Below are 26,746 nucleotides of genomic sequence, written 5' to 3'. Positions count from 1 at the left end.
TGGAAAATGATAAGCAATGCATTAAATGCTGCTGAATTGTTTCATGTCTAGTATAGAGGCAAGCAAAGTACAGTCTGTAATCCTCAAAAGGTACATACCTAGCTTCGAATCACGCGCAGTTGCACGACGAAACAGGCGGCAGCACGATGACGCTACACTTATCTGAACGCCGAGCGAGAGGCGATTCCAACACTTTCCACCATAGACTCTTTTCTCCCTCTTATACATATATCAATGTTTGACCCTTGCTGTTTGTGATTCTGATTATCTTCGATATTTGCCTTGTAGTTCGGCAGCATGGACGTTGAATTATATGTTTACGATCTTTCCAAGGGCCTGGCCCGTGTCATGTCCATGGGCTTGGTAGGTATCCAAATCGATGCTGTATATCATACTTCTATCGTGCTCGGCGGCGTGGAGTATTTTTATGGTGCAGGTGTTCAGACGTGTCTCCCCGGACAGACCCATCATGGTCAGCCTATGGAGATCATCAAGCTCGACAAGACCGAATTGCCTATGGACGTTGTTTTGAGTTATCTCGAATCTCTGAAGGAGTTGTACACTTATGAGAACTATGATCTCTTCTCACACAACTGCAACAATTTTACTCATGACTTTTCCATGTTTCTTGTTGGAAAGGGTATCCCGGAACACATCACGAGCCTGCCTAGCCAGGTTTTGAACACACCATTCGGGGCCATGATCAAGAACCAATTGGATTCCTCTATGCGTTCCGTCACACAGGCTGCTGTGCCACCAGAGAAGAATCCCATGGTACAGGCAGAGGCTGCTGCGGCACGGAGAGACAGGAATCAACAGAATGGTACTTCGACTCCTTCCAAGGGGGATGCAGCCCAGACTGCCGTGGAAACCACCGTGAAGCAAGCGTTGCAGCAGCAAGCCGACCCACCTCACAAGCAGCCGCGCAAATTAGAAGTGCGAAGCGGTGGTTCAATTGCACACGCTTCTGAGCCTGCGACGCTGAAGCACCCACGCAAGTTAGAGGTCCGTAATGGCACGTCATCAGAGGACGCTCAGTCTGCAGACACGTCCAACGGAGACGGTACGCCGCCCAGGAAACATCCGAGGAAGTTGGAAGTACGAGACGAGCAAAGAGCTGCCTCTGCCGTTGGGTCTGTTCGTAATATCACGCAGTTTTCCACCTTGGACGACTTGTTGTCCAAAGCCAAGGAAGGCTGCGCCGTTGTCTTCTTTACTTCGTCGACCTGCGCACCTTGCAAGATCGCATATCCTACATACGACGCTCTTGCCGCTGAGAACGAGAAGATCCCTTTTGTCAAGGTAGACATCAACCAAGCGCACGAGATTGCCATGAAGTATCAGATTCGCGCAACGCCTACATTTATGACATTCCTGCATGGCAAGAAGGACAACGAGTGGTCTGGCGCCGACCCGTCGAAACTACGCGCCAATGTAGGGCTTTTGATTCAGCAAGCATACCCTCCACATCCACATCTGCAGATTCGAACACCGACGTTGCAATTCGGAAGTCTCAAACCTGTCAGCTTCAGCAAGATACCACCACTGGACAAGTTGACCGCAAAGATGGGCGACAAGGCGAAAGATCCCGTGGTGGCCGAGATCAAGACGTTTTTGTCCGATCGAAGAGCAGAAGGATCGAGCAACGCGCCATTGCCAGACCTACCAGCTGTGGCTACTTTCATGCGTAACGCGCCGAAGGCCATATCTGTAGACAACTTGTTTACAGCCTACGACTTGATGCGATGCACACTACTCGATCCCCGAGTCAGCGGGTGGTTTGCCGAGGAGTCAGGTCGAGGTGACAGCGAAACGCTAGCCGTGCTCTTCTCTCACGTTCTGAGTCTGATCGACCAAGACAAATGTCCTTACAATCTGAGGCTCGTGACGATCCAGCTCGCAAGCAATCTCTTCACTTCACCACTATTTGCCAAGACTGTCATGAAGAGCCAAGGCCAAGGGCAACTCCCGACATTGATGACAAAACTTGCTTGTGAGAGTCTGCTCGCTGAACCCGACAAACCCGCCGTCCGCTCAGCTGCATCAAGTCTCGCGTTCAACCTGACCTCAACCAACCACCGCATCCGACGCGAGGAAGACCGGGAAGCACTGCAGGAGGCGTCACAGGTAGAGCTAGCAGCTGGACTTCTGGAGCTGCTGAGCACAGAGACACCGACGGAAAAAACGAAAGAAGTCAACTCGGAAGCCCTCAGGACGGCTCTCACTTCCTTCGGGTATTTGGTATATTGCGCTCCTCGCGCAGGGGAAGTGGCAGATTTGTGCGCTGCGCTGGACGCCAAAGCGACTGTCGGCGGACTCATCAATAGTGTCAAGGAAGTGGAGAAGGTGGCGAAGGAGATTGTGGAGTTGCTCGGTAGATTCCGATTTTTGAGTTGATGGCGATCCAAGATGCACGTCGAACACCCTCGACTCGAGTCTGGCCGGGGGAGGGGTAGGAGCCCTATACAATACACTTTAGACATACCATCACGATATTTCCACGACTGCACGAGAAGTGACCTTGGAAAATAAAACAAGTAGAAAGACTCAAAGGGCAAGGAAAAGACACGAGAGAAGAGAAAGAGTGGACTGAGGATGGAGAAACGCGACAGCAAGCGGAACGAAGTACGTGATAAGCGCCGTTACTGATGGGCATATGTCCTTTGGAATCAGGGGAAGATCTGGAATAAACTACACCGCCGAGCTGATACACGGATGAAACTTGGAAAGAGAAGAAGAAGAGCTGGTATCATATTTGTTTGGGAATGAGAAGAAGATCTGGTTTGGATATAGAAATGATACATGGATGACACCTCGAAACCCGAGAGGAGAAGGGAACAGATCTGGTCTGAGATGACTATATTGCAGTGACACATGCGTGGCTCACGAATCCAAGAAGAGACAAGAAGAGAGATAGGTCGGCCTCGAAGCAGAAGTAAGATACGATAAATCCCAGCCAGCGGATAGCGGCCAAAAAGACAAACAGAAAAAACAGAAGATATATCACATCAATCATCGTCATCATCATGCTGCACCATATGACTGGGCAGATTCCAGCTGGCGTAATCCTGATGCACGAAGGCGCGCTCCACTCCAGGCACGCTTTCAAGCACATATTGCAAACTCTCGCCGAGGTCATGACTGTCCCTTAGACTCATGCCCTCATCCAAGACGATATCGACTTCGATGTTCAGGCTGTCTCCGGCGTGGTAAGCCTGCAAGCCCTGGATCTGACGGATGGACTTGGCGAAGCGCATGGTCAAGTACAGCAGCACGTTGCGCTCGTCGGCGGTCGCTGCTGCGCCTGTCAAGTTGCGGATATGCGAGGCGCTCGTGCGCGACCAGTTTATGATCACGTAGAAAGAGAGTAGAATGCCGCCTAGGGGGTCGAGCCACCAGATGCGCGCGTAGTAGCCGACCAGCGGAAAGATGATGGAGAAGGTGTTGAAGACGACGTCGGTCATTGCGTCTTGGGCCAGCGCTTGCACAGACGAGTTGTTGATGAAGCGGCACCACAGCCAGCAGGCGAATTTGATCACCACTGTCCCCGCCATGATGGCGATTGCGGGCACGCTGAGTTGCACGATCTCGTGGTCGCCCGAGGAGATCTTGTTGAAGCCTTCTAGCGCGACTTGCACGAAGGATGTGATCATTATGACGGAGAAGACGAGGACACCGATGGGTTCGAGGCGGCGACGACCGACCGGGTAGGAGTATTGGTCGGAATGCGAGATCAGGCGCGTCGTCGTCCACACGATTGCTGTACTGAGGAAATCAAGGGCGGCGTCGACCAGGGATGCCAGGACGGAGACTGAAGATGTCAGGACGGTGGCGACGATCTTCATGATGAGCAGAGCCGTGTTTGCTGCGAGGTTCAGATAGATGGCGAACGTGACGATGGGATGCGACGAGGACGTTTCCTCTTCTGGTTCAAAGTCCGGTAAGACAGGTTTCGCAAACTCATCTTCTTCGTCCTCGATGACATCGTTGGTGCGGTTCAGCAGAGGAGTGTTCTCGTCGTCCTGATGGCGGTAGATGGCTCTCGGTGTGCGCTTGAGTTTCTTCGTGCCTGGTTTGAGACCACCGTTCTCGTCGGCATCTGGATCCGGGCTGTCAGGCGTGCTTGTCTGCTCTTCGGTGACAGTAGGCGGGATATGAGCATCGCGACCCTGCACAGCCTTGTTGTAAATGTCGTTGTTCTGATACTCCTGGATCAAGTCGTGGGGCAGACTCGAGTCGAGCAGACGGTCGATGTACATGTACTGCTGGATCAAGAAGTTGTTTCTCTCGTAGTACTTGCGCAACTTGTTGGACATTGTCTTGAGCTCTGCTTCGTCCTTCCAGTACTGCTCCCAGCGATAACGCGGGTTCGAATTGCCAATCAGGCGCATCGAGCGCATCTGCGGCGTCATCAAGATCTGTGCGCCGGCGCTGGATCGTCTGTCGTCCCTGTCGCCTCCTCCCCATCCCGAAGTCAGACTGGTGCGCGGCTCTCTCCCTTCTCGCCATGAGCCTCGCGGGTTGCTGTCCCACAGGATGTTCTCGCCTTCGTTGGTCGGGGTTCGCGCCAGGCCGGCCTCGAGATCAGCAGACTTGACAGAGGAGGGCTTGTCCGACAGCCCACTGCTCCCGGGCGCGAAGCTGCCGTCCAGGGAGCTCCTTCTCCTTCTGTTCATGCTGGTGCTCGTGCGGTCTCTGATCAGACCCGGCAGACGTTGCCCTCGAGTGCTGAGGGAGGCCTCATCGGACAGCGGCAGGAAGCCTTTGATCGAAGGTGGTATGCGGAACGGAGAGCCCTTTGGCGGAGAGCCACTCAGCCCTGTCGTCGTCGCCGATGTCGTGTCATGGTGCGAAGACATTGTCCTCTTGTTATTGTGGTGTTTGGATGATGTCTCGGTTCCACTACTATAAGCTACAATATCGGACCCGACGCCGGCGCTGGGGATTCAAACGCCGAAGGAGTCGAGAAGTCCAGAGCTTAAAGAAGCGACTGATAAAAAATGGACACCAGCTGTCACAAGGGACGTCGCCAAAGAAAAGAAAAGAGAAGAAAAACTTGTTCCGAGGCAAATAGCAATGAAAGGCGAGCTCGACTTGGTAAAGATTGTCGTCGCGGCAGCACCCTCTTGCGAGGCGCAGTCTCTTGGTTCTTTTGTACTATTGCTACAGATACCGTGCCTTACTTAGTGCTCCTTAGGGTGAATAGAAACCTCCCCTCGATCGACTTGGCGGATTATTGCAGATTATTGCACTACAAAAACTATCATGTCGGGTCCTCTTCCCCACCTCTCTACTCGGCCGGCATCCACTCTTGTGCTGGACCAATCAATTTATCCTTCAATCAATCTCCACTATGCGATTTAAAGTTATCAATCTCTCCATCTCAATACAGATTTGCAGATTGATTGCATCATGCTAGGTCGTCCGTGTAGTTAGAGCTTTTTGGCGCCGCTTCATGAGTGCTTTTTAAATCGTCTCGAAGCATAGCAACTGTCACTTTGCCAATGCCATGTGATTTAATTCTGCCAAGTCGCAACACTCATATCGTCGCCGATGACGGTAAAACAAAAATCATTCGTTGGATCCACTTTTCATTGTCATCCTCTGGAGATTGTGCCTCTGTTCATCCAAAGCTGCAGCACCATATAACCATACCAAAGAGAACCTGATGTTGCTCCGATCCTTGCTTATACTTCTTCCCTCCGAAACGCCCTTTTCATCCCACCAATCCCCGAATAATGAATCAGTAACCCCCCTTGTCCGTGGATTTAGCATGAGTGTCATTGCCTCTACCGTCATCTTCGTCGTTGAGATGGCTCTTTTCAAGAACCCCTGAAGAGAAACTGCATATCCTCGGGCGTGAGCTTCTCCATGGCCACCTTGTCGTTGTTGATCGTGCCGTTGATCATGTTTGCTTTCTTCTCCTGCAGCATGACCATTCTGCTCTCCACCGAGTCCTCGATGCAGAGTCGAGTAATAACACAAGGACGTTTCTGCCCGATGCGGTGACAGCGATCGGCCGACTGCCACTCGGCAGCTGGATTCCACCATGGGTCAACGATGAAGACTCGAGATGCCTCGGTCAAGTTCAAGGCCACACCGCCGGCTTTCAAAGAAACAAGGAACACCTCCACGTCCGAGTTAGTCATGAAGTACTCGATGGATCTCTGACGCTGAATCGGTGTCATGCTACCATCGAGCATCACAGTGTTGAAACCAGCACGGCGGAGGCGCCACTCTATCAGCTGCAACATCGAGGTAAACTGCGAGAAGACAATCGACTTGAGCGTCTGCTTCTTGCTGCGCAGCTTGTACAGATCATAAACCAGCATCTCAACCTTGGTCGACGATGTCCAGTTCTCCATCTTGATGCGGTTGATGATGGAACTCTTCTTGACACTTTCCTCGTCCTGCTCAATCTCCGGCTGATCAAAGTCAATGGACAGGGGAATGTGGCAGCGTGGGCAATCGGCTTCACCACCGGAAGCTTCGATCTGCGACACAAAATTCCTCACGCACATCCTACAGAAGTCGTGCTTGCACTTGGATCGCACAGCGTCCTCGGCTGCTTCATCGCAAATATTGCACACAAGCACATTCTGACCCTCGGCCGCGTGCTTCTTCAACAGCAAGTCTGGATGGTTGGCCACCTGACGCATCTGCATGATGAGACCGAAAATGTTGGCGTAGTTGTTGAGCATCACACCACGGGACACGTACGTGTCGAATGTTCGAGTCGTGTTGGACATGATACTGGAGGAAAAGTCGCGCTCCGTCTCCCCGAAAAACTCGTTGTGCACGATGACCTCCTTGGGTGGCAACTCCATCGACGACGTGTAATCCCGCTTCATGCGGCGGAGCATGATGCGCTCCGTGATCATATGCAGCTTATCCATGGCCTTCTCGCGGATCTTCTTGTCCTCGCTCTGGGTGAGTGGATTCAGGAGCTCTTGATTGAAGACAGATACGTGTTCCATGCCTGCATGCTTACATGCATTGCATTTGTGCTCTTCATTAAGCTCCCAGTGCAGTATCGAGCAAGGACACTTTTTGCAAAAGTAATCGGCAAATGGTCGGACTTCGAGGAATCTGAGCAGCGAAAAGAACTCGCCGATACGGTTCTGAACAGGCGTTCCAGATAGACACCACTTGTAAGTACCCTTCAGGGCAAAGCATGCTTTGGCCACACCTGTAGTTCTCGTCTTGATGCTGTGCGCCTCGTCTAGGATGAGGCGATGGAAATGAATCGAATGAATCGATGATGTCTCCTTGATGATGTTGTCGCCTCGAGTCCATCCCTTCACTTCCTTGCGATATAGAGACTCCAGACTGTTATAGGATATCATAATGACATCGTACGACATGAGTTCCTTCCTGCTCATGCTTTTGACTTTGCTGTTCTGTCCATGATAGACCAACACTTTCAATGTGCCATCGGTGTACTCCTTGATCTCGCTAGCCCACTGCATCAGAGCAACAGGCGGGACAAGCACAAGAGTGGGCTGCTTCTGAGGATAGTCGGACATTATCAGTGAGACGGCTTGGATGGTCTTGCCCATACCCATTTCATCACCAAGCAAACCACCCTTGTAATGTGTCTTCTCCATCCTGGTCATCCAATCGAGGCCCTCGAGCTGGAATGATTTCAACTTGCGATTGATCGATGTAGGCTGGGCGGCTTGTTGTGGCGTGATGACGGGAATCTGGCCGAGATCGTCCCACATGGTCTTGATCTGGGGATGTGCCTTCTCGAGCTTCTTGCGTTCCTTGAGCTTACGACCAGTAAGAGAATTGCCGTACTCTCCGCTCACGAGAGCGTATTCTTCTTCAAAAGTCGTGTTGGCGAGATTGTGCTGGCCTTTTCTCTTGGACTTGCCCTTGCTACGACGACTCGGGGCAATTCCGTTCATGGCACTACCACCAATGTTCGATTTTCTGGTCTGCGCGAGCGGTACATCATCGTCGTCGTCATCGTATGTGGGTGCATTGGCGTCTGCAATAGAGGAAGCATCATCTGACTCGAAGGCGTCTTCCGAAGCCATGTCTGTGAAATCACTAATGTCATCATCATCGCTGTCGGGAATACCTGCTTCGAGGACATTTTCGATTGACTTCCGGGCTGCGGCTCCAGCTTGACGTATGGGTGCCCTGATAGCCTTCTTGCCAGCACGAGCAGCAGCAAGGCCAGACTGATAATCTTCCTCTACATCATCCTCTACGTCGCCACCATCGGGAACGATCGATCGAGCCTTGCCCTTACCTTTGCCTCTGGCGGCCGCTGGCAGCGCAGGTCGTTTGAAAATCTTCAAGTCTTCTTCGTCTGGCATGAAAGAAGCGACGGAAGACAGGTCTGACTCGTCATCATCCTCCATATCAACTCGTTGTTGAGCAGATGCTCTAGACGAGCCAAGCTTGACTCTTTTTCTTGAAGGCTCATCATCTTCTTCGACCTGATCGTAGTCCTCGTATTCCTGTTGTTGAAGGCGTATGGCAAGAGCAGCATCCGCATCATCCATGAGCTCATCTTGTTGTGCAGTCTCTTCGATGCTTAAGCGGCTGCGCTTTCCCTTGGCTCCATAACGGCGTCCATCAACAGACACATCGGGGGTGACAGCAATGCTAGTGCCAGGCGTGTCAACACCAGTCAAGTCGACGCTCTCGGAACGAGACGAATCAGAGGTTGTGCTTTTGGAAGAGCCAGCCCGGGCGGCGGTGGGCTTTGTCGGGGCAGACATTGCAGGGATAACGACCTGCACTTCAGTTCGTGGATGGTAAGGTGAGATCCGAATGGCCTCGTCCATGATTTGATCTGAGTCGGCAGAAATGGATGCTCTGGCAGAACTCTTCTCGCGACTGCTCAGTGGTCGCGAAACTTGTCTTGTTTGAGGGGTTTCAACGTCTGACTCAGCAGGCGTAGAGACCATGGCTGTATTCACTCTGTCAGTTTGAAACGTGAACTGCACAACTACTTTCCAGGTCGAGTGAAATATTTACTCACAGTGGCGAAGAGAAGCCCTGGTTGTGCGAGGCATTTTCGAAAGTGAACGAGAGTGAAGCTAAGTAAGGTAGTGAGAGACACAAAAAACAACACTAGAACAAGCTACCTCCACTTGTGTTTCACCTGGTATAACACAACGCAGGACAAACAGAGAGGTGTGTGAAAAAGAAAGATGAATATGTCAATGTCTTCCCGAATTGCCACCTCTAGAGCGCAGGGGCTCCTTCCGATAAGATACGCTCAATGCTAATCGCCGCTACAGAGATAAAACCCGTACTTACCCCACGATCCGGCTTTAGCGTAAAGTCCTGAGAGTCCGCAAGTCGGTAGATGAAGCTACAAGTATAGCGATGCAGTTGCACGGTGATCTGGTGTTTTTATAGCCTGTGAGATTCGAGTAACTCAAGCTCTCATGTAAGGGTTGGGTGTTTTTGGCACTTTCATGCGCGTTGCTGGTGAATCGCCTTACTTGTGTCGTAGTCACCAATCAATAAAACGTAAAACGTAACTTGAACTTCTAGGCTGCCACCACGCGCTAGGATTACCCTGTAACACAACGCGCCGTCCCAAACAAATCAGATTGGCTTGGCGACGACTCTGTTAGGTGGTGAACAGGCGAGACAGGGTCCGTGTCGACTACATCTACTGTTAAAGTCGGTAGCCGTAATAGAGAGACAGGCAGGCAGATAAGGTACCTTAGGTATCTAGTGAATCACTCCTCAGGCTTCGGGCAAAATAAAGACCATACGGTGTCAAGATGGCACAGTCTATAAAAGCACTGAGGCCGTTCGCATCGTGCGATGTAAGTTCGATAATCAAATTTCCCTTCTCTGAACCTCCTGATACTCATGATATAGATTGGCGATGCTTTGGTGAGATTACAACACCCATACGCCGGTTATCTGCAGGACCTCAGAATGTGGAGTCCTCGTGTAGCCGGCACTCACGGACTCGGCCAAGCACCAACTATGATCGGCGAAGCGACCACAGTAACGGTACCTATATGCAAAGACTTCATGTCATTGACTGTGGCGGGACCAATTTCATTCTAATCTATGTATGATCTAGATGGTTCACGAAAACGACGAGTCACAAGCAAAACCCAGCAAGCATTTTGCGGACAACAACCAGGCCGGTAAAGTGATGGTCATCAAACAGCCAGAGAACGCAATATCAGCGTGTTTCGGCGGCCTGATGGGAACTAGAGCGACCCAGCTTGGTGCTGCTGGGGTAGTGATTGATGGTAGATTCCGTGATATTCTCGAGATGCAGGATATGGGATTTCCAGTGAGTACTCGTTAATGTGGGTGAGCAGGGGACTGAAAGATGTAGGTCTTCGCCAAAGGCATTTCTATCCTGGGTTCCAACACTTTCACTCGCACGACTGCACTGGATGAGCCTGTTCGTTTCTCAAGCGGCCCCACGGTGTTCCCCGGAGATATTGTTGTTGGAGACTCGGATGGTGTCGTAGTCGTGCCTACGAAGCTTGTTGACCAAGTGGCGCAGATTTGTCACGAAAGGAAAGAAATTGATGATAAGATGCTGAAGGCTCTACAAGCTGGCGCGAGTATGAGTGAGACCGTAGCCAAATTCCGAAAATAGCTCAAGTCAACGAGAATCGAAAGGCATTGACAATCGAGGGTTCGTGAGAATGATTTCTACAGGCTCACACTCGATAGGTGTCACAGTCTGCAGCTGCACCAGGGTACGCAAAGGTGCAAATCGTTATGGCCTTCACACCCATGGCTAGCAAAAACTGTCATTGTATATACTTGGATATATGAACTCAGTGGTAGGTAAGGTATGTGGAGATCATGAATTACATCCTTGGAGAGGAGTTCGTATATAGATGACGTCACCACCATTTGTAGACACCAGATAGGTAGCTTTTAACATCAACAAACACCACTACCTTTATATATGTACCTCATAATTTATGGACCCATCCAAGCTACACTCAATACTTAGTAGACTATTGTGAGTTGTTATACGCAACAAGTACGTCCTTCTGTCCGAGGTGGTCCTCTACTTGATCTCCACCAAGATGGACAACGACGACAGCAGCGTGAATGCTTACTGCACCCTCATAACCCGGCCCTCATATCTGGCCGGTGTCATCATACTAGCCTATACCCTTCAGCAAAGCGGTAGCAGATACCCACTCATAGTGCTATACACTGACACCCTATCTCGACCTGCTCTGGATGCTCTACGCCTCGAGGCTCCAAAGTCCAATCTAATTCTCCATCGCGTGTCCGCGCTTCTGCCTCGCGAGAACGTACACGTCCACTTGATCGCAGAGCGATTTGCGGATACATGGACGAAACTCCGGGTCTTCCAACTCCATGAGTTGGGGCAGTGGCAGAAGTTATGTTATCTAGACGCGGACATGATCATCAAGAAGAACATGGACCACGTCTTCACCAAGCAACTACCGGCGGACGATTGGATAGCCGCAAATCATGCGTGCGTGTGCAATCTTGACAAAGACCCTTGGGCACCCGAGGACTGGACCAAGGAGAACTGCGCATATACTGCCGTCAAACACCCTGGGGCACTAGAGAGCCCAACACCAGTGACTCCTGACGCGCGACCCACATGGCACCTTTTGAACTCCGGCATGTTTCTCTTTAGCCCATCGACAGAGCTATGGAACAAGATGCTCGAATTCTTCAACACTACTCCTCTACTGAGCGAATTTAAATTCCCCGATCAGGACTTTCTGGCCGAGTTCTTCCGCAACAAGTGGGTGAGTGTAGGATGGCAATTTAACGCCCTCAAAACCATGCGGTACTGGCACGAGAACATCTGGAGAGACGACGAAGTGGACTGTCTGCATTACATCGTCGACAAGCCCTGGGCTAAGCGCGTGGGAGAGGATGGTGTCGCGGGCTATCTGGGACGGGACGGTGTAACGCATACCTGGTGGTGGGAGCAATATGAGTCCTGGTATACAGCTAGAAGCACAGACAATGAGGAAACTAAAGTTGTCGACATTCTGAGAAGTCACGTCGCTAAGCCGATAGGAGAAGAGGGCGAGGAGTCAGAGGAGATGAGGGCAATTGGAAGCCAGGTTCAAGCTTTTGCGTCAAACAAGAAAACTCCCTCGGAGGGTCAAGCTGAGGAACATGAGCAGAAGAGATCAGCTGCAGGACTGAGGAAGAAAGTGCTTGGGGAGAGGGGTCATGGTCCGAGACTCAGAGGAGGCTCCTCGCACATGGAACTTTGAGACTTACTTCAGTCAACTCAGGCATGATCTTAAAAGCACTAAAAGGAACGATAATTAGAGAAAACATGATAGGCATGTGAATGGAGGCGGCTTATTCTGCTGTTCAAAAGCCGAGAAAGTCGCACTGCTTCTGTTACGACCAGGTTTTGCCACATGATCAACCAACGCTGAATGCCGCACACGTGTCTATCAAAGTGACTGCCTGCTACGACAACTTGTTAAACGGAGTCAATAACATCTCCTCGCTTCCGTCACAATTGTAGATGCAGCTCTGAATCTTTAGCCTTCACTCCTGAAATCTACATCTCATTACATGATGACAAGCAACATGAGTACAACATCGCTCGGTACGAAGGCATCCGACCACAACGACAACCCCGATCAAAGTCCAAGCGAAATTCTACTTGACATTCCTCTGGATACCACCACAAGTCTGCTAGCCCAACTGAATCTCAAAGACCCACAAGACGAAGAACAGAAAATTCAGTTGTACGACGCAGAAGACGACTGGATCCAGGTCACCCGTCCAACAATCTCCGAGGAAGTGCACCGCCATCTATCTGTGTCTCGTGGCGTGCCCTGCAACCCAAACAACATTCAGATCAACAGGACTATCCAGGCCAAGAAAAGAAACGACCAGAGTAGAGTTGAACATGCCCATGGACTCATGACTTCTTGCATTTCGGCTGCGCAAACAACGAGCGCTGCTGCTGTGCCGGCTGTTGTCCATGGATTCAGTCGCGCTTGGTCGTTGGCTTTTCCCGCTACAGACATTGCGGACCGGGCTTCTTTTCCATCTTCTCCGATTTCGATACCCCGTTACAGTACGGATACCGTAGCGCACACAACAAACAACCATGAGGGAAATGATCCTTCTGAGCCCGATCCTCTGCCTCTTAAGCGGGCTTTGACGGTCCGGGACTTCACGCTCAAGACACCTAACATCGTTGCATTCATCTTGGCGGTATCACAGAGCGCCAACAATAGAGAGAACAGTACCGGATTCAATTTCCAAGAAGAAGTCGAGGTCGACGAACGACTCTTCGCGCGTCTGATTCGCTGCAAGGACGGCCCACACGGAAATGGATCTCAGGACCCTTTGCCTGCCATTGTTGAGGTGCAGTTAAGCAGATATTTGCGTGCTTGTTGCATGCGTCGTTGTTATTTGTTGGATGAGGAAGAAAGTTGGATTTGAGCAGGTGCCTGTCATGCTGATTCGGGGGGTCGAGCGTGGTTCAAGGGGTTTCCCTCTGCGTCTCTGTTGAGAATAGAGAAGGCGCGATCCTGGCTTCCTTCCACATGCTTGCGGACATGATCGGCACTGGCGAGCGGACTGATCTAATTTGTTTTATGGTGGTGGGGGGATTTCCTTGTTGTCAATTGAGTCAATGATTCCGTCTCTCCAGGATAGGACTTCCATTATCTAAGAACAGATACGATCTGACAGAGTAGACCAATGATACGGTTCTACCCAGTCCGAGACCCGTGTATCAGTGTGCAATCTGGTGATGTCATGGATTTTTGGTTTCATGCTGCCCTGAAGCATAGGCCAAAGAGGTAAACGGGTATCTTGATTTCAATCCAAGTTAAATAAGGACTTCTCTAGAGCGCCGGTTTGCAAAAGTCAAGGTGCCACCTATTGTCTAGTTCGCAGTAGCAGTGTATATGAGATAACCTCCAGAATCTAAAGCCGTATCACCAGACCGTGTGTAGGAGTAGCTGAAAACATTCGTTCAGCTGTTCTATGGTAGATTGCGCCATCTACTGATGCGGCAGAGTAAGTGCGTACCTCATCGTGATGTCCAAAACGTGAGACAATCTAAAAGACTCGAATACCCCTTCCCCAGCCTTCGTTCTTGGACTTGACTTGGATAGAATAAGGAAAGGGATTTCCTTCGTTGGTTGTGATGGGAGGAATGTGCGCAGTGTCTCTGGCGACGATGCTCATGACCTTTGCGAAAGCATTGTCCAGACTCTTCTCTGTGGCTTTCCGGACTTTGTATGTATCTGAAAAACGAAGAAGCAGTTAGTGGGTTTCGAACACAGATGCTACTGCAACCATAGTTCAGTCAACAAAAGTCTAGCTTACCGGACTCGGTCCTGGGCGAGGCCATGGTGAAACTGATGATCCACGTCTCCCATATCAACTCATCGTCGTTCGTGTTTCCGAACCATCCCTTCCTCCTCTTTCTCTCCGAGAAATGAATGGCAATCTGGCCCCGACCGCCGTGCTGCTGAGGATAGTCATGATCGAGTTGGCGGAGAAGGTCGTTGACACGCTGATCGACTACGGCGTCTAGATCGTTGTCTATGACTCGAGGCAGTGCGACATCGAGTACATCTAGAGTACTGGGAGTGATTGATGCGAACATGCGATGGAAGAAGATCAAGTGGAGGATGCCTGACGAGTAACACAATGCGATCAGATATATGTGTACCCCACGGTCGCTGATATTGTGTGCATTTACCTCTTGCGACATCTCGCGCATTCGTCCGATCGGCGAACAAGTCAAGCGCATACTCGGGTGTTTGCCTCTCCTCCATCTTGTACTGCTATTTTGCGATGTGCCCAAGGCTACAACAATGGCTGAGTGTTTATGTTGAGATGCAAGTGTAAAGTCGGTTGAGTCAGTCCATGGCTGGCATCAAATTTCTCAGCTCCACTGTGAGTCAACCCGCTCAGTATGTCGAGACACTCATAGTTCAGCGAGTATATGAAAGGAAATATCGTGAAGTATAACTAGTACGCCTATTGAATCTGTCATGGGTGATACTGTCTGTAGGGGGGGAAATGTGCAATCACAGGATCGCCGGCCAATCTGCCCCGCACTCGCCGGCGAACCCATGACGAGGGGGCCCTGAGCACCGGCCAATCCGCACCCTTGTGATTGGTGTTTGGAATCTAACCTGGGTACCTTACCTTATGGTTGAGATATTATAGTTGAGATGTACTTTGTGGCAGAAGTAGATGTAGGCGATGGTTTGGAGTATATTATTTGGCAGGCGAAGGTAGCATTGCCTGTGTACAATCAAATATTATAGCACATGGGATAACGTAAAATTGATGTAGCAGGCGAATGAGTGCCTCGACGAGTCATGCTGTACAGCGGGCAGCCTGTTTCACATGTCTTGGGGCAAAGGCTCATGCATTTCTCCTGCCATATACCTGATATAACGCAGAACGACTGCAATGCTACTAAAGTACTACCCAAATCTTCGAAAGAAGTCATCTGCTCCTAGTCCGGATTAAGATACAGAGTTGCGTCCGTGTTGCACAATGTCCTCAATCCCTTCCAGAGCACTGAGACTTGGGATGACGATGCGTGAAAAGATGTGGCTTATCGGGTTAATTGCATTGCTCATCAGCGTTGCGATCAAGCACCCTTGAGCAAGCCATCGACGCACTAAATCGTGTATGATCCATTCGAGGTCAGATCTGCCCAAGTTGCTCTACTTCGCGAACCAAGCTTGATAGTAGACATGGTAGCAGTCCCGTCCGATTCGTTTTACACCAGAAATGTTGCACCAGGAGAATGATCCCGCTCTTTCAGGGCACAAGCCAGTAATCGGGCTCAAGATCGAGATGCTGGCGCAACTCTTGGGTATGTCCTTCTCATCAGTCATGGCTGCTATCCGAGTCGCACAACCTCGTGGGTTCTCATCTAGCAAATCTCGCAACTTATAGCTCGCGGGGGTTGCTACGAGTGAACAAGTACTGTGCGTAACTCCGATTGATCCGGAGGAATCATAAAGGTGGCGCATCGATTGGACCATGCAATCGACTTCCGCTATATTTCATATCGACTTCTGTGGAGGTAAATTGGCGCGGTATGATCGCGCAGGCTCATGTCGTTCGGTGAATATGCGCTTCATGGCAATGAACATCGCGATGAATGGGAAGGCAAGCACATATACCAACGCATTTCCAATACGCTCGAGGAGGCTTGCTTGGTGAGTGTTCTGTGGAGACATTGTGGATTGGTTCGGATCGATCGGCCTTGGTGTACACAGGATCTAGTAACTGATGCTGATGGATGACAAGTTGTAGTGTAAGAGCTATTGAGATGCGAGGTAGGTTTTGTTTCGATTTGATTTTGGCTGACGAGGGTTATAACGTGTATATAGGCAGGCCACCCAGCGCAGCTGCAGGTGGCGATGAGGTCATCTTTACTGCCGAACCTCAAGTCTCGCATCAGTTTCGCGCGCATCACTGCCAAGAAAGCATTCCGTATGGCTCTACCATTATATGTCTATATTGGATCGAAGCAGATTCACGGCCTATTGCGGATGATGCGGTTAGTCTTTCTCTTGAATCTGAACTCATAAAGCTCCTTGTCGCACAAGTGAAAGGATGACCGCGGAGACGACCTGGAAGCAACGAGGAGAGGGACCCTGATCGAGACGGTCGTACGAGTATAAGCCTCCCACCCGCGTGTCAAGCTCCAGCTTATCATGCATGCTGCATGTAGCAATAGATATACTACTCATAGTAGGTGCTGTCAATATAGCTAAGTACAAGTTTCACATTTCCACTTCTTACCTTGATAACATTCATTTCTTGTCGTGCGTCGTCAAATAAACATTATGGCATTGAACGCAGCTTCCCACAATCCCAGTAAGCCATCGACTGAGTGGGACATTGGTTGCGCGCATCGCCAGCACTGATATTACTCTATAGCTGGCGAGAAGACAGGTCCCATCAGCGGACAGCCTCCACCAGTGTCCTCTGAGATAACGGACGACATCATGTCCTCTGCCGAGAATGATCTTAATGGCACAAATGCTCCTGGGCAGGAAGATCTTGATACTAGTAGCAACGAGACCAAATCCGGTGGCCATGAATCCGATGCTAAAAGTAAAGGTATGCTAGTATCCCCAATCGAAAGTGTCTTATGACAGACCTCTGACGACGGCATTATTCAGAGAAAGCATAGTACATAGCCCGTGGGCGCGTCTGCTTGCGTTGTCACGTCTGCCAAGGGCTCTCATAATCCTGGTTACATAGCAATCCTCGTATACCCAATATCTAACAGCACAAGCGTTTGTTACCATTCATCAGATATTCTACCTCTCGTTTCCCAGCTCCAAATTGTGGATGACTGACCTCATCCCCTCTTCCTTTGCAACTGTCATATCATTCCACCCAGCATGCAGCAGGCGACTCTTTGCGCGCCAGTGCAACCACATCATACACGTAAAGACGACTGCAATGAACAAGCCGACACAGGCCCGTATCCCAGTCATATTCTTTATCATCTCTCCGCGATATCCACCCCCCGTACAACTTCCAACCCCAGCATAATTACCTCCAGACCCGTCATCAAGTCTTCTCTCCAGGACATCCCGATCCTTCCTCTCGCCTACAGTCCCACTCATCTCTCGTTTCTCATAGAAAGATGCTGCCGCTGCTTCGACAAATGCGTCTGATGAAGTCCGCAGGGCGATGTCTCGTGGCGTAACTCTTGCCTTGACCGCCACCGTTGCTGCTTCAGGGCCCATTTGCTCCAGTATTGTGGAACGAGCATATCTGTTACAGTATACCAAGTGACCTACACATACAGGATGATATCTCGAGGTCAGTTCAAGAACCCACAGACGAGATTTGCAGAAGAGCGTGAAAAGCGTCGACAGAATCCGAAGCACTATAGAGTGTATCAGTGAGAGACTTACCACCGAGGGAAAGAGGCAGGGCTCGGGCTCGGGCTATTAATCCTAGTGCCGAGAAGGGCAGAAATAGAGTCGACAGATTCAAGAGCAGTAAGAGGAAGAAACGCGACGGTCGAGGCATTTCGTGTCTTCTTTCGTTTGACTTTCACCTTGTCAAGGTAATGAACCTAGGATAGAGGTAGATAGTGAAAGGGGATAGTGTTAAAGAGCTACTAATATTCCCAGGAGAATAGATGAAACTACTCTATGTCTTCAGGCACTTATCCATCAGTCGCGTGATATATGCTCCCTTGCCTATAAGTATGTTCTTCACGTCTCCTGCATTGCATTCCATTCCGCGCCTTAGACCTGGAGCCTCTACTGAAACTGCTCTATACAAGTGAATGCGGATCTCGAGATCGGAAGAATCTACTTGCTTTGAGAATACGCATATCGTGAAAAGCTCTTGTGCAGTAGCAAGACATATATACCAATGGCTCAATATCGTTGGTACCTTTACTCGAAGTGGACTCGTGTGATGGACTATATCATGTGAACGAAATGGTGGATCTGGCGCAACGCGACTGTCTCGCGTGCTAGCATTCCAGCCTATAGTTTTACGTTCCACTATCACACGTAGCATTCTTATACAAGCAAAGTGGAATCATAGTTCACTCCAACTATTCTACCCTTAACACATCGATGATCTCTTCTCATGTATATTCGAAATCGCTGACCGGATCACCACATTCGAGCCCATGGCTACCTACATTGTTATCGTATCAGTATCTGTCATTTTACATGGTATGGCGAATACATCAGCCGTAATGTCAAATGCAAAGATACGGGAGTTTAATGGTCACAATTGATAGTGCTGGTGACCAACAGCGGCAATTGCCGCTTTGCTGCGGTAGCACCTTCCGTCATAGGCTATATCGCATCATTGCGGTCTACCGTCTATCAGCACTAACAGCCCAACTCTGGGTAAGGTATATAGGATATCTCATTCTCTCACAGATGCTACGTTGTGTCTCTAGATTGACCAGACAAGGGGCATCCCGAGCCTTCCATACTTCAGCAATTCGGAAGTTTCCCATCGAAATGGAGCGCGTACACACAACAGAGCGTCTGTCTCAATTGAGAGACTTGATGAAGCGCAATAAGGTAGATATCTTCAGTAAGCATATCCGATTGGAAAGGTCACAGACGGCTGACTGACATTCCTAGTCGTACCGTCTGAGGACAGCCATCAGTCAGAATACATAGCGCCGACCGATGCAAGAAGAGGTTCGCTCCCGCCCGTCAACCGTCAGTACCATCGCAGGCTAACACTATTGAAGAATATATCTGCGGCTTTTCTGGCTCTGCAGGAACAGCTGTAGTTGGACTGGAGAAAGCAGCACTGGCAACAGATGGTCGATACTTCAACCAGGCAGCTAAGCAACTCGATGAGAACTGGACGCTGCTCAAACAGGGATTACAGGACGTTCCCACATGGCAAGAATGGTTGGTGGGTGAACCTATCTGGGAACAAGTAGGATGCTGATTGGAGCCAGGACTGCCGAGCAAGCTGAAGGTGGTAAAGTGGTCGGTGTAGACCCAACCACGATAACTGCTGGTATGTGAACCAAACCTTTCCTGGGACCTCCCCAAATTGACGCTTCTTAGCCGATGCACGCAAACTTGCCGAGAAGATCAAGAACAAGGGTGGTAAGGATCTCGTTGGCGTCAAGGATAACTTTGTGGATGCAGTATGGGGTGCCGACAAACCAGCGAGACCAAATGAAAAGGTCAACATCCAGCCCCTGAAGTATTCCGGCAAGAACTTCAACGAGAAGATAGAGGAGCTTCGAAAAGAACTCGAGAAGAGGAAAAGTGCAGGCTTCGTTGTATCCATGTTAGATGAGATTGCGTGGCTATTCAACCTCCGCGGAACTGACATCCCCTACAACCCCGTGTTCTTCTCCTATGCGGTCGTCACCCCCAAAGCAGTGACCCTCTACATCGATGAATCAAAGCTCAGCGACCAAGCCAAGGCACAGCTCGGCGGTGTGACCATCAGGCCATACGAGGCAATATTCACGGATATTGAAGCTCTTGCTGCTTCGGAGAAAACAAAGTCATCTCCTGCGAAGTATCTCGTTTCATCGAAAGCTTCGTGGGCTCTTTCGCACGCACTGGGTGGAACCGAGCGTGTTGATGAGGTTCGCTCTCCTGTTGGAGATGCAAAGGCAATCAAAAACGAGACTGAGAAGGCGGGTATGCGCGATTGCCATGTTCGCGATGGTGCCGCCGTCTCCGAGTTCTTCGCCTGGTTGGAGTACGAGCTGATCCACAAGAAGGCAAAGATTGATGAAGTGGAGGCAGCAGACAAGCTTGAAGCGATTCGATCCAAACACGAATCTTTCGCTGGTCTTTCATTCGACACCATCTCTTCTACTGGAGCGAATGCGGCAGTGATACACTACAAGCCCGAGCGCGGCGCCTGCAGCATCATTGACCCAAACGCGATCTACCTTTGCGACTCGGGCGCACAATACTTCGACGGCACGACAGACACGACGCGGACATTACACTTCGGTGAACCTACTGAGATGGAACGTAAGGCATACACTCTGGTGCTAAAAGGCCATATCGCTCTCGACAACGTCCGTTTCCCCAAAGGCACCACAGGCTTCGCTCTAGACAGCATGGCGCGACAATTCCTATGGCAGGAAGGTCTAGACTACAGACACGGCACAGGCCACGGCGTCGGCTCCTACCTCAACGTCCACGAAGGTCCCATCGGCATTGGCACTCGCGTGCAATACTCCGAAGTCCCCCTCAGCGTCGGCAACGTCATCTCCAACGAGCCCGGGTACTACGAGGACGGCGGCTTCGGCATCCGGATAGAGAATATCGTCATGGTCCGCGAAGTGAAGACGAAGTTCCAGTTCGGCGATAAGCCATATCTGGGCTTCGAGCACGTCACCATGACTCCTATGTGTAAGAAGCTCACCGACGTCTCCTTGCTCAGCGAGACGGAGAAGAAGTGGCTCAATGACTATCACAAGGAAGTTTTCGAGAAGACGGAGGGCTATTTCCGTGGAGGGGATGAGAAGACTTTGAAGTGGTTGGAGAGGGAGTGCGCTGCTATCTGATTGTAAATGCTTTTGTAGACACCTTAGTCGCATCGCAATCTGTCCTACCGGCCTCGCTCACCTCCTGAACGTGCAACGTAGTCCGCAAGCAAGCGTGAGCGATATATCCACGGCAGATCGTGCCCTGAAAATCCTTTCGCTATTGTGGAAGCGCTTCGAATGTTCATGATGTATACACAAGTGCGCACATGTCTCCAACTCGAGAAGGGGAAATATCTCGGTAGATGTTTGCGCCACAATCTTATCGATCATCACGATTCAGGTACAGTCAGTCGCATGCTACGGGCTACCGCTAAGCTCATTCGACTCCCGGGACTCTCATCATAGCACCTCCAACTTAGAACCTCAATCAACAGCAACCTTGCGAGCATCACCAGCCATAATATTTTCACAACACAACACTTTCTCATGTATAGAAGCGATGGAAACTATTCTCCCCGTCCCAGCCCGGCACCGTGCTGAAGAAAACACGGTGCGTGAGGTGCAAGCTCGAGACCACTCCACCGTGCACATTGGTAGCGATGAAAGGATCACATACAACGTCAACCTCATATTCGGTACGACCCCTATGTTTCCTGCGCCTCTGATCTGGCTGACCTTGTCATGCAGTACTCCCGGATCAGAATCACATCCTGCCACGTCAAGCTCTTGGGGAAAATGGGCTGGCAGGCTGGTACGGCTCTAGGCAAGGAGGGCAAGATGATGACCAGGGCCTTATTGCCGAGGAGAGAAGCGCTCGCAGACTCGCTAGGTTGGTATCGCCCCTCTGCCATGCTTTCACGGTCCTGACATATCCACCTAGAGAACCACCACCATCCCGACAGCCCCTGATCTCGGCTAGCGTGGTGGCACGCTCGCGGTCTAGGATGCCTCGGCGGACGCAGGAGTTGGATGTTGCTAGACACTTGCAGGCGGATGCTCTTGCCTCCCTTGACCAGGCCATAATCGGCGGACCTCTCGACCTTTTAAGAGAGGTACTCAACCAATCAACTGAGAACCTCGCTTCGAACTATTCCACAGCACGATCGAGACCGGCGGATGTCTTGGGCGAGACTGATAACGTTTTGACTCGATCGGCCGAGGCTGCTAGGGCCACTGCAGCTGTCTGGAAGATCAGAGTCTTCATATTGCCCGCGTCCCTGACTCTTGAGCTCGCCATCGCTCCTCCCCTGACAGTCGATCTCATCAAGGAAGAGATACGCCAGCGTCTTGAGAATCCCGACGATGACATTTATATCATTTGGGCCTACTACTTCTTGACCAATCAACATCTTCGCGATATCGAAAGAAATCCTCGAAACAGAAAGATAATATTCCTGGTCTGTTGTACAGCTGTGAGGCAGACAGGTCTGATGATGCAGACTTGCGTTTCTGCAACACATCCGGCGCTCTCATCGGTCTGTCCATTCTCGGCTTCAGTGGCTACATTAACCAGCCGTAGACCAACGTATGCCCGAACCATAGGAAGAGGTTGCGGCCAGTATGTTACCCGCTTTTCGACCAACTATACGAGACGGCCTTCCAGATCAACCAGTCTAGTCGCGACATCATAAGCATTCAGGATGCTCTTCGAGGTGCTCCTGCAACTGCCATCAGGAAGGGGGTCATCATCGACTCACATGAGATGTGGACAATATGAGCCGCAATGAAGCTCAAAGGCACGCAGTAGCCTGTACATTCGAGACATGCTTAGAAATGCTGTTCAACGATTTGTGGATGTTCTTTTCTGCTTTTTTCGTGTTGATGGAACTAATTATGCTCGGCTGGTTTCTGGCAAATCTGGAATGTACAGATCAATAAATTAATCGCAAAGAACGTCGCTTTTACTCCACAGAACCTCCATCGTTCGAAGATCGGGTATACAGCAATCTTTGGCTAATTCGTAAAAATCGTCAAAAATCGTTAGGATAGAGAGATTGGTGTTCTCATGTCAGGTAGGTGAAAAGCTGGCGACAATTGAGACCCAACTCCGACGCCTGAGGCCACGTGTAGCGCGAGTCCTGAAATACTCCACAACAAAACAAGGCGTTCGTCTTGAGATAAGGCAGGCAATGTCGCTTCACTATGACGGCTTCGCTTTGAGCAGGGGTAATATGCAAGCCAGCCTAATCAAATTGCGACGTTGAGAAGTGGTAAGCCGAATGACTGGTCCCGTTTGGCTTAGCGCTAAGCATGCGACCCAAACTCCTCATGATAAGAACCACATTGTCGGCCAGCGCATATCATTGACAGCCTCGTTTACCAGGTGACGGGCGAGTGGCATCGTGATTTTTGTAGGTGATGAAGGCAGCGGACTTGATTTAATGTCGTCGCCTTCTTAGGCGCACGAAGTAGGAGCATAACGGAATTATCTTCTTCTCTTTTTGCTCCTTTTTCCAAGATTGTCCACAAGGCGAGCTCAATCTTGCAGTCGGCAGAGCTATGACCATAGTCAGGGAAGCCGTCTCAGATATGGCTGCTACAGTGGGCCACCAGCCCACCATAGCCGAAGCCTATATCAAATGCCGGGCATACATTGATTCGGTTGATATCGGAACCGAGTTCGAAGGCAATTCGACAGCTGCTCGAATATCTCTCGATGGAATTCGTACACGATTCGCGCGATGGGGTGAAGCCACGGGCATGGACAGACACACGGAACACAGCCGCGATGCAAAACAGTCACTGGGCCAGGGGAGAAACAAGGAGGCGAGCGAAGACGAACTGAAGCTGACGCTGGCCGGTCTGCTTTCGCTTTTAAGATTGCTCAGAGATGATCTCAAACTCAAGCCGATACATACTTCCACTGATAGTAGCACGCCGACCACTGCTACTGCTTCGACGTCAGCCTCATCGATTCTGAAACGGCAATCGGAGGTCGAGGAACTAAGCACCAACGTTACGGCTTTAGTCGCGCAGCTAGAATGTCAGTTCCCAAGCACTGGAAGTCGTGCAGATGTCAATCAGGCAAGAAAAAGAGCTCAGCTTGACGGCAAGAACAGCGACTTCGTGAAGGCGGAAAAGATGACACGAAACCAATCGTCCTTAAACCAAGATATAGACCACATGGTCAAGGGGCTTCAGGCGATGGGTGAGGCCAATATCTCGGTAGGGAATGAATATTCGAAAGACTGGAAAGGAAGTAGTAACTCAAACTCAAGAGCAAGTGTCGAGAACGTGACTGCCAGCGACAAGGCGAAGGTACGCATCGGAAATAGGTATGGATACTGAAACGCTATGAAGCCATGCTTAAGATCAGCAACACTCATACAACATTATTCGTTCATGACTAGGTTGGGCAGTCATGCATATTTTGATATTGCTGGCTCGGGTCCTGTACGTTAAGCATCGTCACGATGGCTGCCTTTGCTCACTGTGTCCTGGTCTACAGGTGAGTGACATTTCTGTGCGACCGTCCACGAGCATACCATTCGTCTTTGGAGCTCTGGATGAGACGTAGAGAATGCGTGTAACACGCAGATCACCATTTTCATTTGATGCTTGCCGGGATGACCCTGCTGAAGGTCTGTGCATCCGTCGCACTGAGATAGCTGGCGCGTCGATTGGATAGAGCATCTGAGTTGTGTACATGTCCGTTGATCTCCATGTGTTGTCTCGTTATACCAGCTCGCTCAATATTTCTTCGAGCTCATCTCGCGCGAATGGCACGCTGAGTCTTTCGGTGCCTTGAGCATCTCTACGACTTTCGAGCATTGCATGATCGTGAAATTCTCGTAAAAGCGTGCGGAAAGACATTTCCGACGAGCAAACGAATTCTTCGACGGCTTTGTGATACAGAGTCCTGTACTCGACGCCTTGGTGCTGCATGAGCTGCACCTGCTGCTGCTTCTGTGGTGTTGCCTTATCACGCTTCGCTGGTCGGCCCTTGCGAACACGGCGTTTGGTTGGACTATCCGGGACCTCCGTCTCGATATCCATGTCAAAAGCATGATGACCTTCTGCATGTCCTAGGAAGTCCTCGTCATCATCTTCTCCTTCATTTCCGAGCTCATCCCCGAAGCCTTGCATGTCGGTCGTGAAAGAGGCAGCACTACCCATGTCCATGTTGTCGGCATCTGCGAGGGCCAATTGCTCGGCCACAAGTATCCTGAAAAGATTCCTTGCGTTCTCCGGTAAAGAACGCAGGACATAAGCAACACCATCTTTGCCTCCGACACGACGGCCGCTACGGCCAAGAAGTGCGTTGACCTCATCCACAACATCGAACTCTGCAGTGTAAGGGGCGTAAGTAGTCGTATCATGAAACACGAATCGCAGAGCTGAACGTAGAGAAATGTCCCACAATAGGGGGAAGTTCGGTGTATCGGCTGACGCAATAAGCGTGATGTATGGACTGGATGCAAGACGCGACAGAATTTGTTGATGCCGGCGCAATGCGGGACCATCGATACTGTGAATGAGTAGATGCACAGAATGTTCCGTTGTTGAGCTGGCAAGATAGGCAAGCAGTGCGTCGAGGTGTGCAGAGACCTGTAGAGGCAATTTTCGAGCAGCTACAGGGCCCAAGAGTGTTGTGGATACGAGTGTCAATATGTCACGAAGGTTGACGGAGGGATCATAGCCATTGACAATGACAATTTTGGACGGTTTCTTGGGGTTGAGGGGATTGGCGTATAGATACTCTGCAAAGTCCAGAAGAAGCTCGCGTTTGGAGCCATAGCCGTAGAGGCATATGTTGAAGCCTTGCTCCAGCTCGAAAGTCCATTGTTCGAAAGAGGCTTCATGCATCTGCGTCAAAATCATCCTGTCCTCCTCATGTGGATCAGAATAGGCATTTATTTGCGCATTATATTCGTCATGGTCAAGAATGGCATTAGCGCCGAATGAGTTGGTAGATGTTTTGACACTGCCAGGACGATTCTGAAAGAAGTACAGCTCATGTGGCGGAAGATGTTCAAGAGGCGTTGGTGATGGGACACGTCGTTTTCCTTTCGGTCTTCCTCGAAGTTTTGCATGAGTCGAAGGAGTATCGGGCGCAATTGGCCCATCAATGGCAGCATCTTGCTCAAGCTCTTGCTCAAGCTCGTCTGACTCTCTTTCATCTTCGTCATCTGTGTCTAAGATTTGGCGCGCCACATCTTCCTCTATGTCATCTTCTTCATCAATGCCAGCATCATCACCCTGGAAGAGCTTTCTAGAGCTTTTTTTACGGGCTGATCGGTCAGCATTTCGCGCTGCCGTTAATGGTGACTCTGTCCCAACCTCCACTACCGTTTCAAGCGCTCTGGCAGGGGTTGAAAAGAGTACTTTTCTCACTGATCTTGGTGTTTCGCCGCCATTGACAATACCGTTATGCGGGTTTTTGAGTATGGAGCGTTGCTTAGATGGAGTATCTGCGACCAGATACTGTTTTGATGGTGTAGCAGTACCGGCAAGTTCATCTGCATCTATGTCTACAGGTGCTTTTTTGGGAGTCCTCTCCACTACCTCCCCAGTCGACTTCCTCTTAGGCATTTTCTATGAAGAGGGTCAGCAATGGAATTGAGTCGCTCAAACAGTCGCATCGTTGCATGTCTTGACTTACCTGGATCAAAACAATCAAAGAGCACAGGTACTGTAGCAGATTCATGTGGGGAAATATAAGAAAGCCGCGCTGCACTGCAAGATGAAATCCGAGGTTCATCCGCGATGACGCGAATCTAGCTAACAATACAGGTGCTTAATTATCAGATGAATTTATACCGAGATGTGTGACTCTACCGCATAGTTGAGATATCGTTGAGTCACATCAGA

The 26,746-nt window shown here is 50.3% G+C and overlaps 12 protein-coding genes across 13 annotated transcripts; 7 read left to right on the top strand and 5 right to left on the bottom strand.

The window, feature by feature from the left end:
• Positions 1–297: 297 nt before the first annotated feature.
• Positions 298–2,397, top strand: AAFC00_002712 (uncharacterized protein; the record flags this gene model as incomplete). Its single annotated transcript, XM_069342065.1, has 1 exon — positions 298–2,397. The coding sequence occupies one exon, from the start codon at positions 298–300 to the stop codon at positions 2,395–2,397; it is 2,100 nt and encodes a 699-aa protein (XP_069198571.1).
• A 611-nt stretch (positions 2,398–3,008) lies between these two features.
• AAFC00_002711 (uncharacterized protein) lies at positions 3,009–4,859 on the bottom strand (the record flags this gene model as incomplete). Of its 2 annotated transcripts, none has more annotated exons than XM_069342064.1 (1): positions 3,009–4,859. In XM_069342064.1, the coding sequence occupies one exon, from the start codon at positions 4,857–4,859 to the stop codon at positions 3,009–3,011; it is 1,851 nt and encodes a 616-aa protein (XP_069198569.1). The 2 variants fall into 2 exon arrangements, with proteins under 2 accessions (XP_069198569.1, XP_069198570.1); XM_069348033.1 differs by having other exon boundaries at positions 3,009–3,845.
• A 963-nt stretch (positions 4,860–5,822) lies between these two features.
• On the bottom strand, positions 5,823–9,032 carry AAFC00_002710 (uncharacterized protein; the record flags this gene model as incomplete). The annotated part of the gene is made up of 2 exons (XM_069342062.1): positions 5,823–8,926; positions 8,999–9,032. The coding sequence occupies 2 exons, from the start codon at positions 9,030–9,032 to the stop codon at positions 5,823–5,825; spliced, it is 3,138 nt and encodes a 1,045-aa protein (XP_069198568.1).
• A 723-nt stretch (positions 9,033–9,755) lies between these two features.
• On the top strand, positions 9,756–10,600 carry AAFC00_002709 (uncharacterized protein; the record flags this gene model as incomplete). The annotated part of the gene is made up of 4 exons (XM_069342061.1): positions 9,756–9,800; positions 9,856–9,993; positions 10,067–10,285; positions 10,331–10,600. The coding sequence occupies 4 exons, from the start codon at positions 9,756–9,758 to the stop codon at positions 10,598–10,600; spliced, it is 672 nt and encodes a 223-aa protein (XP_069198567.1).
• A 442-nt stretch (positions 10,601–11,042) lies between these two features.
• Positions 11,043–12,227, top strand: AAFC00_002708 (uncharacterized protein; the record flags this gene model as incomplete). The annotated part of the gene is made up of 1 exon (XM_069342060.1): positions 11,043–12,227. One exon carries the CDS (start codon positions 11,043–11,045, stop codon positions 12,225–12,227), a length of 1,185 nt encoding a protein of 394 aa, XP_069198566.1.
• Positions 12,228–14,046: 1,819 nt separating this feature from the next.
• On the bottom strand, positions 14,047–14,771 carry AAFC00_002707 (uncharacterized protein; the record flags this gene model as incomplete). The annotated part of the gene is made up of 3 exons (XM_069342059.1): positions 14,047–14,234; positions 14,317–14,628; positions 14,696–14,771. 3 exons carry the CDS (start codon positions 14,769–14,771, stop codon positions 14,047–14,049), a joined length of 576 nt encoding a protein of 191 aa, XP_069198565.1.
• Positions 14,772–16,022: 1,251 nt separating this feature from the next.
• On the bottom strand, positions 16,023–16,199 carry AAFC00_002706 (uncharacterized protein; the record flags this gene model as incomplete). Its single annotated transcript, XM_069342058.1, has 1 exon — positions 16,023–16,199. The coding sequence occupies one exon, from the start codon at positions 16,197–16,199 to the stop codon at positions 16,023–16,025; it is 177 nt and encodes a 58-aa protein (XP_069198564.1).
• Positions 16,200–16,811: 612 nt separating this feature from the next.
• AAFC00_002705 (uncharacterized protein) lies at positions 16,812–17,161 on the top strand (the record flags this gene model as incomplete). The annotated part of the gene is made up of 3 exons (XM_069342057.1): positions 16,812–16,842; positions 16,906–17,088; positions 17,151–17,161. The coding sequence occupies 3 exons, from the start codon at positions 16,812–16,814 to the stop codon at positions 17,159–17,161; spliced, it is 225 nt and encodes a 74-aa protein (XP_069198563.1).
• Positions 17,162–18,974: 1,813 nt separating this feature from the next.
• On the top strand, positions 18,975–21,013 carry AAFC00_002704 (uncharacterized protein; the record flags this gene model as incomplete). Its single annotated transcript, XM_069342056.1, has 5 exons — positions 18,975–19,050; positions 19,101–19,160; positions 19,214–19,379; positions 19,430–19,491; positions 19,542–21,013. The coding sequence occupies 5 exons, from the start codon at positions 18,975–18,977 to the stop codon at positions 21,011–21,013; spliced, it is 1,836 nt and encodes a 611-aa protein (XP_069198562.1).
• A 421-nt stretch (positions 21,014–21,434) lies between these two features.
• Positions 21,435–22,566, top strand: AAFC00_002703 (uncharacterized protein; the record flags this gene model as incomplete). The annotated part of the gene is made up of 2 exons (XM_069348479.1): positions 21,435–21,570; positions 21,623–22,566. The coding sequence occupies 2 exons, from the start codon at positions 21,435–21,437 to the stop codon at positions 22,564–22,566; spliced, it is 1,080 nt and encodes a 359-aa protein (XP_069198561.1).
• An 868-nt stretch (positions 22,567–23,434) lies between these two features.
• On the top strand, positions 23,435–24,337 carry AAFC00_002702 (uncharacterized protein; the record flags this gene model as incomplete). The annotated part of the gene is made up of 2 exons (XM_069342055.1): positions 23,435–24,210; positions 24,286–24,337. The coding sequence occupies 2 exons, from the start codon at positions 23,435–23,437 to the stop codon at positions 24,335–24,337; spliced, it is 828 nt and encodes a 275-aa protein (XP_069198560.1).
• A 273-nt stretch (positions 24,338–24,610) lies between these two features.
• Positions 24,611–26,467, bottom strand: AAFC00_002701 (uncharacterized protein; the record flags this gene model as incomplete). Its single annotated transcript, XM_069342054.1, has 1 exon — positions 24,611–26,467. One exon carries the CDS (start codon positions 26,465–26,467, stop codon positions 24,611–24,613), a length of 1,857 nt encoding a protein of 618 aa, XP_069198559.1.
• Positions 26,468–26,746: the final 279 nt, after the last annotated feature.

Source organism: Neodothiora populina, assembly GCF_041146345.1.
Source record: "Neodothiora populina strain CPC 39397 chromosome Unknown canker_contig_15, whole genome shotgun sequence".
Classification (NCBI taxonomy): domain Eukaryota; kingdom Fungi; phylum Ascomycota; class Dothideomycetes; order Dothideales; family Dothioraceae; genus Neodothiora; species Neodothiora populina.
Note: the sequence above shows the minus strand (reverse complement) of the source record. Positions and strands in the feature narration are given on the sequence as shown.